Raw genomic sequence first — 17,481 nt, forward strand, 5'->3', positions numbered from 1 at the left:
CATGTATTATGAACGGCCATGTTTGAGAATTGTACATTGCTTTGGTTAGACTCGGGGTGGGAATTAGTGAGAGGAGGCTAAAAACTGCAAACTCCCTCTTTCATATATAATAACATATAATAGGTATATAGCATATTATACACCTTTTTTTGTAAAAAATAAAACAAATACCTATTTTTCACTACACGCAAGCTGCAAAATGAGTAATTTCATTATACAATCCACTCACTGCATCCATTTTATTGACTTGGAAACTCTGATGAATGCCTCTGATGTTGTACAGTTAGGAATCAATCAAAAACATGACCCACCCAAGAAGAGCGGCTGTACCAAATGAGACTTGCAGGTTCCACAGATACCTTTTGCTGATTTTTATTGATCACATTTACTAATTTTGTATCCAAATTGCATCGATATTGTTTCAAGTACTATCTCTCACATGTCTGAAAATGCCAACGTTAATTTATATTTACAGTACACGGACAAATGTCATCCATCTATTTTCTATAGCATTTGCCCTAAGTGGGATTGCGGGAAAGATGGGACCTATCCCAGTTCAATTTGTGTGAGATGAGGCGTGCACATTGAACTGACCAACACTCACCAGTAAATTCCAGTCCATCTATCGACATATGGACAGTTTAAAGTCAGGCCCAGATTTTACACTAAATAAGTCATTTTGTGAGTAGATTGAGACCAAGGTCATTTAATACTTTATGATGTATGAATGTAGAATGAGTGATTGTGAAACACTGGTATAAAGTTCAGTCGGACACACATACCTGAGCGGTGGGTCCTCTGGCCAAAGTACCGGGGCAATGGCTGAAATCTTTATGTCCGTGGCCTGGTGATGTCTCGAGTGGGCTCACCAGGCAGTCTAAGTTGTCGAGGCTCCGATTTGTGGACAGCTCTTTTAGGGAGGGCAGGGAGCTGTGGAAGGGAATGAAATAATCAGCTTCTAAGAGGACATTCAGAGTGCACTGCAGAGACGAGCCTTTCATATCCAGGAGAAACTTGAAATCCTACTCCAAAGTTCCCCTGGGTATTTTTAGATTAAAAATGGAGATATGTGAAGAGTGACTCTTGGGTTTAAAATAGCAGCACAGAGGAAACATTCATTTATGAGGAAATTATGCTTCATAAGCCATTATTTGACTTGTTATAGCTCACAACTATTTCTGGAAAGTTTCCTCTGTTCTGGACTGCAAAATTGGCACCTAGAGTTAGTGAAATTGGTGTGCTCCAAGCAGTAGGGGACTTGAGGGGATGCCACGGTCACTTCGCATGTTGTGCAAAAAGGGCTTCAAAAGAAGGGAGGTCTTGTGAAAAATACATTGCAGAGTGTATAGGTTAAAGAAGGCGGAGACAAAAAAGACTGGCGGGAATGTTTGACCAAAAATGATGCTGGGTGGTGGGGGGAGGGCAAGTGAGGTGGGCTCGGTTCATTGGCCATACAACCTGCCCATGGATGGCACTGACCTCAGATGCTGCATAGAGCATGCACTCTGTAGTGGAGACCAAAGAAAATCCTCCCGCATGAGAGCGTAGCCACGAGGCCTGTCGGTGTGGATGAAGGGGTAAAACACATGGCAAATATTCACCTATCCTTTTTTTTTATTCCAATAAGACACATGCGCTTCGACTAATTAGCTAGAGCACAATATGAACAGTTTAAGCAGCATGCTGCTATACAGCAATGTTTTCCATTTTTGACTAGATGTTGCCCCCTGCTGTCTAACATCGGAAAAGTGAGGAATACCTATGCCACTCTAGCTTGAGTCAATTTCTGCTGGAATGTGGAGTGCTACATAAAAATGAACGAATGAATAAGACCTCTTGTACTGTGGGACTCACTTGCGTGCAGGTGGAGGAGGCTGCTGTTCACTGAAGGACTGCTGAGTGGCCTTCAGGTAACTCTGGCGACGGGCTGCGGATTTGGGAGAAGGTTTGGGGCTACCCTCTGAGTCTTCGCTGTCCTCCATGTCTCCCATTGCTTTCACATAGCTGCCACTGCGCATCCTTCGGCACGGGATTTCTGTTCCTTTGGCTCGGCCCGGCCCTAAAGTGCCAGCCCAGTCCCCCAGTGGAACCTAAATTGTAGAACCACATTTTCAGTTAAGATTTGTCAATGTAATCCAGATAACTGCATCCATCCATAAGACGTTGAATAGTGTTTTTGCATTTGTAGGACTGTTTGTGAAATATGAGTATGGGCTTAAAATATAATTATGGGGGCTATGAAATGAAGATTCACAATCAAAATTATTGTATGCAAGCATGTAAAAAAATGGTAAAACACAAATAACTTTCATTTAAAGTGGAAGTCAACCCAAGCATATATTTTTTTCAAGAATATCTTCTATGCAGGCCCACTACTTGGAACAAGGCATTCTGATAAATATTGCGTTTGTGGAATAAGAGTTAATCCACCTGTTTTTAGCCATCGCTGGGGGCGGCCATTTTGTCACTTCTGTCGACTGAAAATGACATTACAACTGCTCAGGTAACGACAAATTACAGCTCACCTGTTTTCTGAAGCTGAGCCGTGATTGGTCGTTATCTGTGCCCTGAACAGTTGTGATGTCATTTTCAGTCGACAGAAGTGACAAAAGTGAAGCCCCCTGAGAGATGGCTAAAAATGGGGTGGATTTTGCTGCTTTACTCATATTCCATAAACGCAAAATTAATCAGAATGCCGTGTTTCAACTAGTGGGCCTGCTGGGAACATATTCTTGAAAAAAAAAAATGTTTGGGTTGATTTCCACTTTAAAGCTTTGAAATTTACCAAGAATGATGATGGAGATGAATACTCACTGGTACTCCTACCTGAAGGAACTGGTTGGCCAGATCCTGGTGGCATGACTTTGTTTTTAAAAGAGTCCTGTTGACTGTAGCGGAGCCTTTCTGTAATACTTGGCGGGCCTGACTGAGGGTGAGATTAGACCAGGATCCCCTTTTCACCAACGTATCATCCTTGCTCCGAGCTCTTCCCTCCTCTTCCTTGGATCCAACCTGTGATGCTGGACAGCCCAATAGCTTGAGGTCACTGCTGCTTTTCGAAGATTTAAGAGAATGTGCAGAAATGGTGTTGTAGCCCTGCGGAATATGTCTTGGGTGGGCCTGGCTGTCAGATATGGCTCTACCAAGTGTCATCATGCACAATGGGTTGCGGTAACCAACAGCAATGGTGCCGGCTTTGCCGGCATCACTGTCAAGAGCGTTGTCTGAGCTCCACAGGCCTAATGCGTTTGCCCTTGATTTCTGCTTTGGTCCTTCAGTCTTAGCCCTGTCTTTACTCTTGCTCCTGTGAGTCGGTCTACCACTGTCCTCGCCGGCTCCGGTGATTGCATTTCCTTTAACGGAAGAGTTTTCCAGGGATTGCGATTTGGCAAAGAGCTTCTGCACAGAATGCATCAGGTGGCGTATCCGTCCTGGACTCTCGCTGCGTTGTTTCGACATGCGCCCTCTGTGAAACTGCAAAGTGCTGAAGCCGTCCCGCTGCAGGGGCAGATGCCTTTCTAGTTGATCCAAGATGTTGGATGGTAACCGATTCATCTTGGCTGCCGCTGCGGAGGAGATGGTGGCTGATCCACTCGTGATCATGGGAGCACCGGTGAGACCCAAGCCTAGGCCCATACCCATTGACAAAGAGGTGGATAGTGCAGCTGCCCTGCTGCCTTGCCCACTGCCTGCCATACAGCCCTGGGGACAGTCCGACTGCTCTGTCTGCGGGTTGAAGTGAAGACGAGGGAAGGTGCTGCTGTTGGACATCTGGTTGAAAGGCAGCAGGCAGTCTGGAGTCAAGGTGGTTGGGCTAGTGGGAGGATACTGGTGGAGGTGAGGATCCAGGGTGCCATAGTGGTTTATGGTTGGGCTCAACATGAAGGAGCAGTGAGGGTCAGAGGTCATAGGGCAGAGAGGTTTCTGCGGGCACCCCGCAGGCTCACACGAGTCCGAGAGATGTCGACTGCGGTTGGCTCCTAACCCTTTCATGGTGGCTGGTGGGTTGTCTTTAGAGCATGTCGCCAGTCAGTGCAGGACTAGAGACCCGAAGTGCTCATCCTGTAATCAAGCAAGATATAGAAAACATCTGAAAACATCTGTTATTGCGGCTTTTTATCAAACACACATTCTAAAAGTTTTTTTTCTAAAAGCCATTTTTTCCACCATTACCTATGGGAAAATTGAAGGCTATACTTAGACACGGAGTGAACTTAGTCTCAAAAAAAAAAAATATAGCTTTGTCCCAATCGGATACAGATCTCCATGCTTGGGTTGCGATCTGATACGTATTGCGATACTTAACTCATTCACTGCCAGACATTTTCAGACCCTCTTTTACCCTAACGTTTGAAAAAAATTGAAAAAAAATATTTATAAATAAGTTCCTGGGTTTGAATGGCTGGACTGTGAAAAGACGAATAAATTTGTCTTTGGCAGTGAATGTGCCAAATATTATAAAAATATATACTTAAAAGCCTGAGGCATGTGTTTCCAAAGTTTCAACTTAAGTGCTATTTGACATTTATTCAAGTGTCATGATTGAAAAGTGCATAAACTGTTCCAGTAACTGTTCCTGATACACAGGAGTGCAATAAATAAAACTCCATTCACAGAGCTCAACTTTAAGGACCTCAAATGTTCCAAAATAACATAAGGTATCAAAAGTATCGATACATCATCAACGTATGACGTACGTTGTTTGGGTTGATTTCCACTTTAAAGATGGAAGTACTCTTGGTATCGGCATAAAAAGTATCACGATACATCTCGATACGATATTTTTTCTCAGTCCTAATACATACTGAATGAAATTGAGCCAAACAAAACAAAATTATATACTTAAATACCACCGGAGGAAGCTTGAGCGGCCAGGACAGGGTTTTTATGTGAGAAACAACCAATACGTTAAAATGCACGGTACATTTAAAATAAAAAGAAAAAAGAGAATCAAGCTGTATTGAAAAACGGTAAAAAGTAACAATCATAGTAATAAATTCATTATCTAATACTTCATATCATAATATTGTAAAGCCAATGTATAGTGATGTAAATAAGATAAATAATGAAGAAGTATACTCACAAACCATCCGTTAAACTTAAAACACAATTATGTAATCCATAATGGTTGTTTTCCTTTTGTAGTAACTCTTATCTCTATGTCTTAAGTGTTTTGCTAACCAAGTTATTCAAGGGGAGTCTTTGCTAGCAACACAGTCATTTAACATTTTTAATTGATGAATGTGAAGATGGTGATGAATACCGAAAGTGAACAGGTATACAAAGGTTCAATATGCAGATTCTGTCTTGTTTGTATGGTGATGACCCAGGAAGGGATGGAGGAGGGGAATCTAAAATGGTGAGGGCAGATTTGAAAACAAATCGATTCATCATTTCAATCATTTGCCAGCACGAGCCCGATCAACTATTATACTGTATCATGAGAAAATCACACCAAACCAGGTTACAGGCTACAAGCAGAGAAAACCAGGGCAATAAAAATAAGAGGCCGAATGCAGTGCCATGTCCTATCAAAGACCTTCACATTTTCAAAGCCGAGGAAGAGTCACATTTCATCCATTTAATAAAGCCTCATAATTCACCCATCAGATCCAGGCTGCATTAGATTCCCTCTAACAGATGCTGTATGTATCATAGTGGCGTGAGTCACTGATCAGTCAATGGTGAGAGCCCTGTTGCCACCGCCGGCATGAAATCTTGCCCGGGAGCCGAATGTGAGGCACACACATTTTCCCGACACTATTGCTTTGCCACCTCTCACAGCTCTTTGACCTCCCATCCAATCTCCCTTGCGCAGGAGCAGCCACTTATCTGAATCAGTGTTCCTGGATGGGCACAGCAGTGTGCTGACAAACGCACCGGCGTTTTACAACATGGCCACATGCTGTATCTCATCCCTCTCCTGCAGGCGCCACTGCTGACACACTGGCAAACACCTACCTACACACTGACACGCGCAGAAATTGCTAACCTTACGCCCACCCACCTACTGCACTGATGAACCCTCGTCAAGTGTTGAACATCGCAGGGCCAAGATGAGAAGGAAATCGTTTTCAATGTTGGTGGCACTTTCTCACAGGTCCAAAGAATTTTGGTATGACGGGGGGCAGCAGACTTCAGCATGACAAGAAAAGTGAGTGAAATGGATTGTGTGTTGGCAGCTGCAGCTTGTAACACACATGCAGAAATGATGATACTGAGCTGTCATGGGATCCACCTCACCTGTGACCCTCAAGAGGATAGAGATCGTGAATGGATGATTGTATTTAATTATCATCTTTGTTTTAGATACATGAACACAATGTTGTTCCAGCGTCACACCGGGATCGAACTCATACTTGGTCGAACTCATACTTGAGAAAGGAACAGCGAATTATATTCAACCTACTACTTGGCCATACATTGAGTGTCATACCTGGCTGTGTAAAGCACAGATCCAGGAGTGGATGAGCGTGTGGGTGGAGATAAACATTGACTCCGCCCACGGTGCATTCTCGACACCTAAGCGCCTTCTATCGATTGACCGAAACCCAAATACTAAGGCCACCCTTCACCGGGGACATGTCTATGTGGAGGACATCTTATGAACCCAACGGCCGAGCCACTTAGAACCAATGTTGACGTCCCCATTTTCAACATCCCCATTTTTAGGCCCCGTGAACATGCTGGGCTTCTGTGGGTTTGCAGCCCTCTGTTCACCCAGAATGGACATCAAAATGGCCATTTCGACCCCTCCCGTCAAACAGTGAGGTCAAATGTTTAGCTCCACCAACATTTAGTCCAACCCCAAACTATTATTGGAATTCTATGTCCTACCTTGGCAATATCTTATATTGTACAACACATGTCAAACTCAAGGCCCGGGGGCCAGATCCAGCCCGCGACATCATTGTATGTGGTCCGCGAATGCAAATCGTGTGTGTTGACGTCACGATTCTTGCAAATTGTCTTGACTTTTAACAACACTGCAATATGAGATATTGCAAAAAAAAATTGAACCCAACCCTCTCTTAAAATTAATTGAAAAATATTTGAACGATTATTTACTGGCTTCTTATTCCAAAACTAGTTATCCATCAGTTTGTAGTGTAGTTTATGTGATAATATAAGGCGGTCATATCGGCACAGTCGAAACAGCCCTCCAAGGGACACGATAACAATGATGCGGCCCGTGACAAAAATGACTTTGACACACCTGTTGCACCAACTGCACATAACAAACTTTTCATCTGCATTCTGTGCGCCCAAACCGGGAGTTGCATCATCATTTGAGACGCCAGAGACCATCAAATCAATTTTGCTCATCAATAACTCAACTCTTTATCCTGATCATCTAAAAACAGTTACATATATATTTTGAATTACAATAATGTACTTAATTTAAATTTTTGAGTATTTGTTCCTTTCAAAGTGACTGAGCTAGGAGGGTGCTCATCGCCGAGTGCACATGGACAGCAACCACTGCACACCAGACAACTTTTGGACACCAACATTTTTTTTTTAATCGGTTTAAATTAGCACTTTCTATTTGGCAGAAATGGTCCACTAATTTCACATAATTGTACTGTGTGTATCTTTGATGTGATATTAGAATAACTGTTTTTATTGATAATACTATCCTAATTTCTTGACCGCTACACCTGATTTTGCACTAGAAATTGAAATAAACAGTTTTATATTATACAAATGATACAATGATGATATAATACAAAAACAAAAATGTTAATTTTTAGGCATATCATTAGCATGTTGGATGCAGTTGAATAAGTTAAATAACAAACTGATGGTAATTTGGGGCAATTGTATGAATTTGTTAAATGTGCTCTGTAAGCTTTTTTTTTTTGGCGCTAAAGCAAGAAAAAGACAAATGACAAAGACAAAAAAAAAATTGAAATAAGAAATCCCTACAGGATTATTTTTCCACAGAGGTTTGCTATGTAACGAATACTCTTTGACACAACAATGATCCTCACAGGGCCGGTGAAAGTACTGCTGCTTTTTCATAGTCGCCGTCATTGGCCCATTGGGAAGTACATAACGCCATGCGGTCTGATGGTGACACACAGCTCCAGTTAGATTCACGCAAGGCACGATAACAAACAGAACCAAGACTACCGGACTGTTTCAGTCGCCAAGCAGCACCATAATATATGTCTCCTGTCGTCACGTGCTCCCCAACAACCACCCCCACCTCTCTGCCTCTAGTAATGAGCAGACGAGAAGAAGGTAACGTATCGATTTGGGTCTTGCTCCTTGTTCAAAGGGTAAATATACAGCTGTTTTGTGTTGAATTGCCTTTCTATGTCTGAGAGCCATTTCTAGTATTGACACTACATACAGTATCTATCAGTTTCCTTAATTAGTGTCCTACTGGTTTTCCAACATATTCTTTGCCTTTTTTTTTTATCGCAGTGCATCAGAGCATTTATGTCTTGTTTTGCACCCAATTTGGCAGCGTGTGTGAATAGATGGCTCTTTCCCACCAATCTTTTATAAGTACATGGTCCACATTTATGGTAACTGACACTTTCGATGAGCCATGCCTTCTCCCCGCTGTGCTTTGAGAACCTTCTAATAGCTTGTTAGTGATGTCATCTGTGCTTCCTGCTGATCAAATCAAGTGTTGTTCTTTACAGCCCTTCCAAAGCACAGACAATCTCTGCTAATGCACAATTTTCAAATCGTTCATTTCCAATTGACCACAATACTGTATCAAAAATACGCCCTGACAAAAATAATGATGTTCAGTTGTGATTGATACCATCGAGGGAGGTATGGATTTAAAAATATCTTGATTATCTTTATGCATTTCTTTAGATTATGTGCAGGTATTCAAAATATTTTATGCGTGTCGCAGATGGGATCAAGATGATATTGATACAGCGGATACATTCTCTCTCCTCATACCCTGTGAGACACTATTTTTAAATACATATTTACATAACTGTCAAGAAAAAGTATTTGCCTTCTTTCTAAATTCTTTGCTTAGTTTCCCCATTTTCCCTTTTAAGATCAAACAAATGTAAGATCACCGAAGTAAACATAAAATGTGATTTTATTCAGGAAACAAATACGCAAAGGTACCTTAAATGATGATTTTATTCAGGAAACAAATACGCAAAGCTACCTGGCCCTGTGTGAAAAAATGATTGCACCCTAAACCTAAAAACTGGTTAGGGCACCATCAGCAGTAACAACTGAAACCAGGTGTCTGAAACTGGCAGTGAGTCTTTCATATATGTGGAGATATTCTGTTCCACTCGTACTTGCAGAATTGCTCTAATTCAGCAACACTGGAGGGGTTTCGACCATGAATTGTCCTTTAAAACTCGTGCCACAATCATTTCAATGGACTGACTAAGCCACTCCAAAGCCTTCATTTGTCTTTAGTCATTCAGAAGTTGACTTGCGGCTGCGTTTGGGATTGCTGTCCTTCTGCGGAACCCGAAGTGTGCTTCAGATTGAGGATGCAAACTGATGGCCAAACATTCTCCCTCAGGATTTTCTGGTGAAGAAAATTACTGTGGCTGCATCTATCACAGTAATTTGTCCATGTCCTGAAAACGCAAAGCAACCTCAGACCATCACACTATCACCGTCATGGTGGACCTGGTATGATGTTCTTTTTCTGAACTACTTTGTTACATTTACGCCATATATAAAGACTCACACCCCTAGACACCCACACTTTATTCTCATCAGTCCATACACGAGTCTTTGTTCTTTTTAGTCAGCAGTGGGTTTTGCCTTGGAACTGTGCCCTGTATGTTGTTTTTACCCAATCGCTTCCTTATTGTTGAGTGATGAACACTGACTAAGTGAGGTGAGGGAGGCCTGGTTTTCTGTAAATGTTTTCCTGGGTTCTTATGTGTCATCGCTGAGCTTTCGGGGTAGTTTTTGTAGGTCGGCTGTTCACCACTGTTCCATGTTTTCTCCATTTGTGAAAAACATATCTCAACACGGTCTCGAGCAAATCCGTTTCTTCTTTCCACATTCCACGGACTATCAGTGTTCTGCATTTGAATCGAATGAGAGGAGCCGATTCAATTGGGGCAAATAAAGTCGACTGTGTTCACAGCCACAGCACTGCAAAACACCCTTAAAAAAAATCTGTCACACTCTGCCCTCTTGTACCCATCTGCGAAAATATCAAAACAATGTGTATGCTGCCTCTGCAGATTTAAACATCCAAAGGTTAAACACTTAAAGTGCAAACCAACCCAAAGACATTTTTCTCAAGAATATGTTCCCAGCAGGTCCACTAGTCTAAACATGACATTCTGATTAATATTGCGTTTGTGGAATATGAGTTAAGCAGCAAAATCCGCCCCTTTTTAGCCATCGGCTGACCTGTTTTCTGAAGCTGAGCCGTGATTGGTCGCTACCTGAGACCTGAGCAGTTGTGATGTCATTTTCAGTCGACAGAAGTGACAAGATGGCCGCCCCCAGAGATGGCTGAAAACGGGAGGATTAACTCATATTCCACAAACGCAATATTTATTAGAATGCCTTGTTTTAACTAGAGGACCTGCATACAACTGATTCTTAAAAAAATATATGTTAGGGTTGACTTCCTCTTTAAGTAGTCTTTTCACTGAATACTTATTTACTCTAAGTAAATATTTGGAGGACTATTTTTTGCTTGAGTCCAATTATTTTTGATTAACGGCACCCCCACTTTTTAGCTATTCTACCCACCTCTAGCCCTTAGTGTAGTCATGCATAACAAAGTAAAATGACATCCACAAAGTTCCACTTCAACTTGTATAAAGAAAGAATATTTCTTGAAAAACACTGATTTGTTATTTGTCAGTATGATCAATGCAAATTAGGGTCTAATATGCCTGAAGGTAAAAAGCAGTATAAAGAAGAGATGTTGACTAAGTAGCTGCACAGATCCAATATCCGTTCATTCAAACAAGGTTTATTTTGCCAAGAGGCATATAAATAGCACTGAGATGCTTTTTCCAGCAGTGGGGATTCAACTGCCAAATGTCGGTCAGTCACATTGATAGAGGAGACCAATGCTGTTAAGAGGTTCGAAGAAAGTCTTCTTATTCCTGTCACTGATGAGATCAACAGACCAAATTGATGAAAAAAGGGAGAGGACCGTGCCGATGTCATGATGTCACTTTATCAAACATGTTGCTCTGCCGGAAAAAAAAAAAAAAAAGTTCAAATATTCAGAGGTAAGCGCATTTGGCAGTCATTGGATGCTCATCCGTGCTTTGCCCATTAAAGCAATCCCAGTGCACACTTCTCCCTTGTTCACCTCTGCACGCACTGAAGTGTAATTAGAGAGAGAGGTTGTACTTTTCCCTCAGGCCATTTACCAACCTGACTGCCCTGCTTCTGCTTCTTTCTACATGCTTTTGCTTGGTTTTGTGCATCAACATTGCCTGGCCACACAGATCCATTGCGAGTCTGAATACAAGACATGGAAGTCTCGATAATGGCCAAACACAGCCGTGCAATCGGGTATGAACAGCAACACTCGATTAAATAACATGATCTAGATGTACGTCTTATTTTCTTTTTGGGCCGCATAGAGCCGAAAATGCAGTGCAAGTGTTTGTGCTCTGTGATTAAACGACTCTTGACGCTGTGCTGGTCCCGGGCGAAACCAGACATAACGTAGCCAATAAGCTGCATGTATTTCCCCCCGCCGTCACGTGTGGTTGTGTCATGCATGCTGAACACGCAGAGCCTGGTGCGAACACTCTTAGAACACACCAGCCATACATTCCGCTCCACACCAGGCCCCCCAAGGAGTTATTGCATGCCATCGGTTATAGCTGGCAGGGTGAATCCTCCACCAGTGCTCGTTTAAAAGGCTGTCAAAGCTTTAATGGTCTTGGGGGGCTTGGTCTTAAATAGGAAATGCTTTGGTCTATTCTAGAAAGAGAGGCAGAGGAGACAATAGTGTTCCATAGTGAACAGCACAATTTGCTTTTTTTTTTTTTTTTTTTTTTTTTGCTGCTTCCTAACTGTTGGGGCTAAAGCTTTGCAAGCTGGATTAAATTGGATCAGTTTTATGTTGAGCTGTTGGGGTTTATCCTTCTCTATGCATACTGTGCCCCCTATTTCAACCGGCCCTAAATTGTCTGATGCCACGCACGCTATATTAATACAAAGCAAAATGACTGTATATCTTTGTTTCTACATTTAAGCTTGCATTTTCTCTGGTGACAGATTGGAATCATGGAAACCTTTTCAGAACTCAACAGCCTCAACTAATGATGTCACATCTAGAACAAAACGCTCTAATTTAATTGAGCAACATCAAAGGTATGCACTTCTATTAGCATAATCTCAAGAGCTTTGGCTCCATCATATTCCAATCTGGGGTCTCATATTAAACGGATTTCTTGGAGATTGTCACACACAAATCCTATGGGAGAGATCGGGCTATCTGTCTCCAGCTGCTTAAATTGGCCCCAGCACTCAAAACAAGAACTTAATATTCAGCTTTGCTCTCGCTATATAGCATGAGAGGGGATTTGAACATCAACAGTAGACTACCAGGATTTAGGACTGGATGTGTATGCTATATGGCCACCATGACTGGCACCGCTGCAGGAGCCATAGGCTGTATTCAAAATCACATTCTGTCCATTTTATAGTGATCTGTATACAGTGGACCCCGACTATTCACGGGTGATAGGGACCGTGAAAATCTGTGGATAATTGACACCCGTTGTATGCATTGGGGAGATTTAAAAAAAATAAAAAATAAAAAAGCAAGAAAGAAAGGGGGAAAAAAAACATCTCTGATAAACCTCCAATATGCTTTTTCCCAGAAAATGGGTTTATACACAGTATTCTGAGTAATAGTATAGTCTTGTAAAGAGCATTTTTGACAGGACTTCTCCTTTAAAACATTTAAAATGTTAGAATTTATTTGGTCAATATTCACCACGGAAGGTTAACAAGCTGACATTGATGTGGTATGGTGTAATTACATGACAGTAATGATGTGTAGTGTTCAAAAACCATTTTTCTTTTGACTGCTGGCTGAGTGAACTATGTAGTCCACAATATTAAGATATAATCTGGAATATTTTAACCACGGCCATTAGGTGACCTTCACTTTCGCTTGTTGTGCCTAATGCGTGTTGTAATTGAACTCAATGGATACTTTCAGAGTCGCAGAGGCTTTCTTGCCCCCCCCCTGGAAAGACTGGTCACACTGGTGCAACCTCTTATTTTATTTTAGGCATACCGGTGAGGAATTAGGGCACCTGGGCGCCCCAATTGGTCTCAGTCACGATCTCTGGGCCCGCGGGCAATTCATGTGGTCCGTGGGGGCTACCACGTTGGTAATCGTTGTCATTTTGTGATTAGAGAGTAAGGAACGATTGAATGATTCCAAACACAGCCATGGTTTGCAGGGTGGAGGAGCAGCCACGCTTGCTGTAAACAACAGTAGCTGCTGTGCAGATGACACCACAATTAAATGAATATGTGCCAGATGTCTTTTCTAAAAAGTGCTGCTAAGTGGTCTGATTATAGAGACTCAAAGGTGGCATAGTGAGGGATGGCTATAATCAGAAGGAGCTATGGAGCTATATTTTCTGGATGAGCCTTGGGAGAAAAAAATTGGGGCCAAAATCCTGTTGAGATTATTTCCTTTTTTTTTTTTTAATCATAGTTCATCAGGTTATATGTGTGTGTGTGTGTGTGTGAGTGCAGGAGCGCTTGTGGATATCTGTCTTTGTGTATATTACGAGGGAGGGAGAGGGTCTTTATGTTGTATTTTGATGTTTTTATTGTACAGCACTTTGAGTTGCATTTTTCTGTGTGAAGTGCTATATAAATACAATTTGATTTGATTAGTGCATTTACCGAACATATTGTAAATTAAGAAATTAAGGGTTAAGAAATGTTTAATGGGCCAGAGTGGGGACTTGTTTCCATAAGAGATCTATCATGAGAGATCATCAGGTGTGTCATGGGAAATTAGTAATATACGCTTTATTCATCCGAAAAAGATTTATTAACCAAAAAAAAAAAGTAAAATTGTTTCCCTAATATGACAGCGATATAGCCTGTGTATCCACATCATTTATATATTTTTATATGTTTTTACATTTTTTGCTTGCTGATGATCTGTGAAATCTTGCAGTGTAAAATATCTGCCTTGCTCAACAAAGGTTGAGAAAGATGAAAATATATACAGACATGACGGAGATACTTCTACATATGAGGACGTATCAGGGGATTATCAAAAGAAATGGCCAACATGTGAGTTAAATATGAAAATGGCTGCAAAGTGTCTGAATATTGACCATATAATATTTCCGTTTTTCTTTTTTCAGAAATTTGCAAAAATTTATACATTTCTGTTTTTTTCTGTCAAGATGGTGTGCTGAGTGTACATTAATGAGAAAATTATTATTTTTGGTTTTGGCAAATGGCTGCAATGAAAGTGAAAAAATTCAAGGGGTCTGAATACTTTCCATACTTTCCACTATAAGTCATTTTGTTCCCATTTTTTCCAGAAAATAAGAAAAACTGAACCAAATACTGATTTTTGTATATTTAATAATAATTTAATTTCAGTGTTAGAATTGAATGATCTGTTTAACTAAGGATGTAGCCAACTCAAGGAGATTCGATGTCATCATAAGGCGATATTTAAGGCCCCAAAAAATACCTTGTCAAAATATGGTATTGTTATTATCATTTATTATTTCTTGTTCTTTTTCTTCTTATTCTTCTTATTATTATTATTTTAAGGTACATTAATAGTAGTAAGGGAATACAATTCCTAGAATACTCTCTTAGCTCTTGAAATGAATATACACTGAGTCAAAAGAGGACTTTTGCAAAACAAGAGAGAAAATATGCTTTGTTTGAATGTGGTGAGTAAATATTACATCAAACTAAGCACCACTGTATGAAGAGTCAGCAAAGGTGTCAAAATGGGATTTGTATTTTTTTAAATAAGCACTGCTGCGTTGTTATAGATAAACAGTGTTTACAAAATATTTGCATTTTTATACCCACAGCTAGGAAAAAAATGCATTTAAAAAATATCAGTGTTTGTGTTCACCCTGAAAAAGCTGATGTATTTCACACATTCATTCGATGATTTCTTTGGTCTTTCGCAATGACACTGATATTAAATAGTTGACATGATGGCGTGAGCACAGACATCCTTCTCACGCTGTTGGCAGCTCAGATTGTGTGGCCGAGTCACAGTGCTCGTGACAACAACGGTATTCGTACACGCCAAGCATCGCGCCATCACAGAGACATTCCACCAACTAGGAGTTATCGTGCTCCTGTATAAACAAAAAGAAATGAGAAAAAAAAAGATCCAAATGTGCCCAGTGTTTTATTTAGAACCCTGAAAATGTGCATCCAAAGCTCCTCAGAGATTTCAGTTATTATGAAGATTTCAGTTATTATGAAGGTTATCCATCTGTGGTCATATTTATGAGCCTTCTGTTCTTTACATAGAAGCCTGCCTTGTGTTGACAAAGGGCCGTATTGTCCCCGTTGGTGCGTAAGTGTCTCATTTAAAGTGTCTGGACTTGCCCACCTTTTCATTTATGAGAATTCTGCCAGACCTCTGACACACCCACTGCGCACAACATGTGAAGGAAGGTGAAAACATGAAAGAGGCGTGAATCATGGACAGCGTAGCTTGTGTGCAAATTTCGAAACATACTTTTCTCCAGACCTGTTAATCTCGTTGAAATTTTTAAATGGTTTATGTCAGCGGATGCAATGTGCAGTTGACATGCAGACCGCTCCGGCTCCACTTCCACTTTGAACGAGAGTATTTTGTTTTTTTTCTTTAAGAAATAAATCAAATAAAAGTAATGTGATCAGAATACTGTGCTTATGACAGCATGCTTGGAAGTCCGCCAATCAAAAAGCAGGTGTGTCTTCTGTAACTTCTGTGAGTTAAAGTTCATGATTGTGTTAAAAAAAAAAAACATACATTTCTATATGCATGAATGTTTTAGTGAGTGTGTGCAGTTATACAGTAAATTCAACTCAGGTGTCTAAATTAAACAATTTAATTTCCATGATTGTGTTACAAAAACAACAACATACCTTTCTATATGCATGAATGTTTTAGTGAGTGTGTGCAGTTTTACAGTAAATTCAACTCAGGTGTCTAAATTAAACAGCTTAAAGCACGCTCAGGGAGGGCAAAATCACATCATGTCACACGCTTGCTGCACAAGCAACATGGTGCACTCAGGCTGCATTCACAACGTAGGAACTTACCACGCCATTTGGCACGTTCATTGTTTTTTCTTTGATTACTATGGTTTTATGATCGTGAGAAGCCAAAATTGAAATCACAAATACATTTTGATTAATTGCCCAGCCCAACTGTGTGCTCCAGATCAGCGTTCCCAAACATTTGTCGCATTACAGACCAACTGTTTGACAGTTGTTTTTTTGCATGCAGTTTTTGATGAAATCAAATTATGAAATATACAACACACAATTACAATGAATTTTTGTAATGTGTGAATTTTTGTGTTTCTCCTCACTAAAATAAAAAGTAAATTAGAAAATATTCAACTTGTATACTTTCAAGAACAACAGTGCAAAAAGGACAGGTACAAACAGGCACAAGACTGTAAATGTGTGCTCAGAGTTCTGTTTGCATTCTAGGCGTCAAATGGACAATTGGCAGAAGAAACTGTAAACCAATTATTTGTTTACTAGCTACCATCCTCGATAAGAAAGTGTTGGAACGGAAGACCAGATTAAGCCCGGCTGCGTGCTAAACCTGTGACTGATGAACGCAAAGTAGGCTACGTTTCCCAAAGTAGTGTCTGCGGGAAGGACACTCATTTACCAGATTGATGGGCCACTTTATTGCCTGCCACCTCTCTTCCGTCTCCCTCGCCATCCCATCCTTGCCATTCTCAGACCTATTTCCCTCCTAATTTGCTCCCCCCCCCCACTCTGCTGGCTTCCAAACACGCACAAACAAACACAACGTCAATTCATGAAGTAGCCCTTGCTGTCTTTTCCAAAGCGAACACAAGGACACAGAAATGGTCACTCCTCAAGCTATTTAATTGCTTTTCCAACTTAACCATCCTCCCTTAGCAAGCACAGTCGCAGTACACAACAACAATAAAAGTTTACCGTATATGTGAAAAAATTCCATTTTATTTTAATGCACGGTTTGACATAATCAGTCTGGCAGATCCCAGCAGTGATATCACACGGCAAATCAGATAAGTGATCAGCTGGAAAAGTGCTGCCTCATGCATAAGTAAACTTCACCCTCTTGTCTTTGCCTACTCCATACACCTGATCTCACATCGACACGCAAAGATGTGACACGCGAGTACTCGGGCTCTTATCTGAAGAACACATACTGTTTGATAACTTATTCATAAGAGTGAAGCAGACCATGAATTGCAGGTGACATATGGATTTTGATCCCCTAAGCCTAGTAACAGGAGGAGCAACACATGG

General features: G+C 40.9%; 1 protein-coding gene across 6 annotated transcripts in view; it reads right to left on the reverse strand.

Moving 5' to 3' along the window:
- Nucleotides 1-17,481, reverse strand: part of dlgap4a (discs, large (Drosophila) homolog-associated protein 4a) — a 72,878-nt gene that overhangs the window by 16,696 nt on the left and 38,701 nt on the right. For 4 of the 6 annotated variants that reach the window (XM_086014764.1, XM_086014914.1, XM_086014684.1 and 1 more), the window contains 4 exons: nucleotides 2,815-4,062; nucleotides 1,855-2,090; nucleotides 1,480-1,557; nucleotides 783-930 (listed from right to left, as the gene is read on the reverse strand). In XM_086014764.1, the coding sequence (XP_085870890.1) occupies nucleotides 783-930; nucleotides 1,480-1,557; nucleotides 1,855-2,090; nucleotides 2,815-3,993 (1,641 nt within the window). In that variant the 5' untranslated portion in view covers nucleotides 3,994-4,062. The remainder of the gene's footprint in view (nucleotides 1-782; nucleotides 931-1,479; nucleotides 1,558-1,854; nucleotides 2,091-2,814; nucleotides 4,063-17,481) is intronic. The other 2 variants (XM_086014996.1, XM_086015088.1) reach the window with 2 other exon arrangements.

Source organism: Filicampus tigris, chromosome 1, assembly GCF_054856515.1.
Source record: "Filicampus tigris isolate MCC_2025a chromosome 1, RoL_Ftig_1.0, whole genome shotgun sequence".
Taxonomy (NCBI): Eukaryota; Metazoa; Chordata; class Actinopteri; order Syngnathiformes; family Syngnathidae; genus Filicampus; species Filicampus tigris.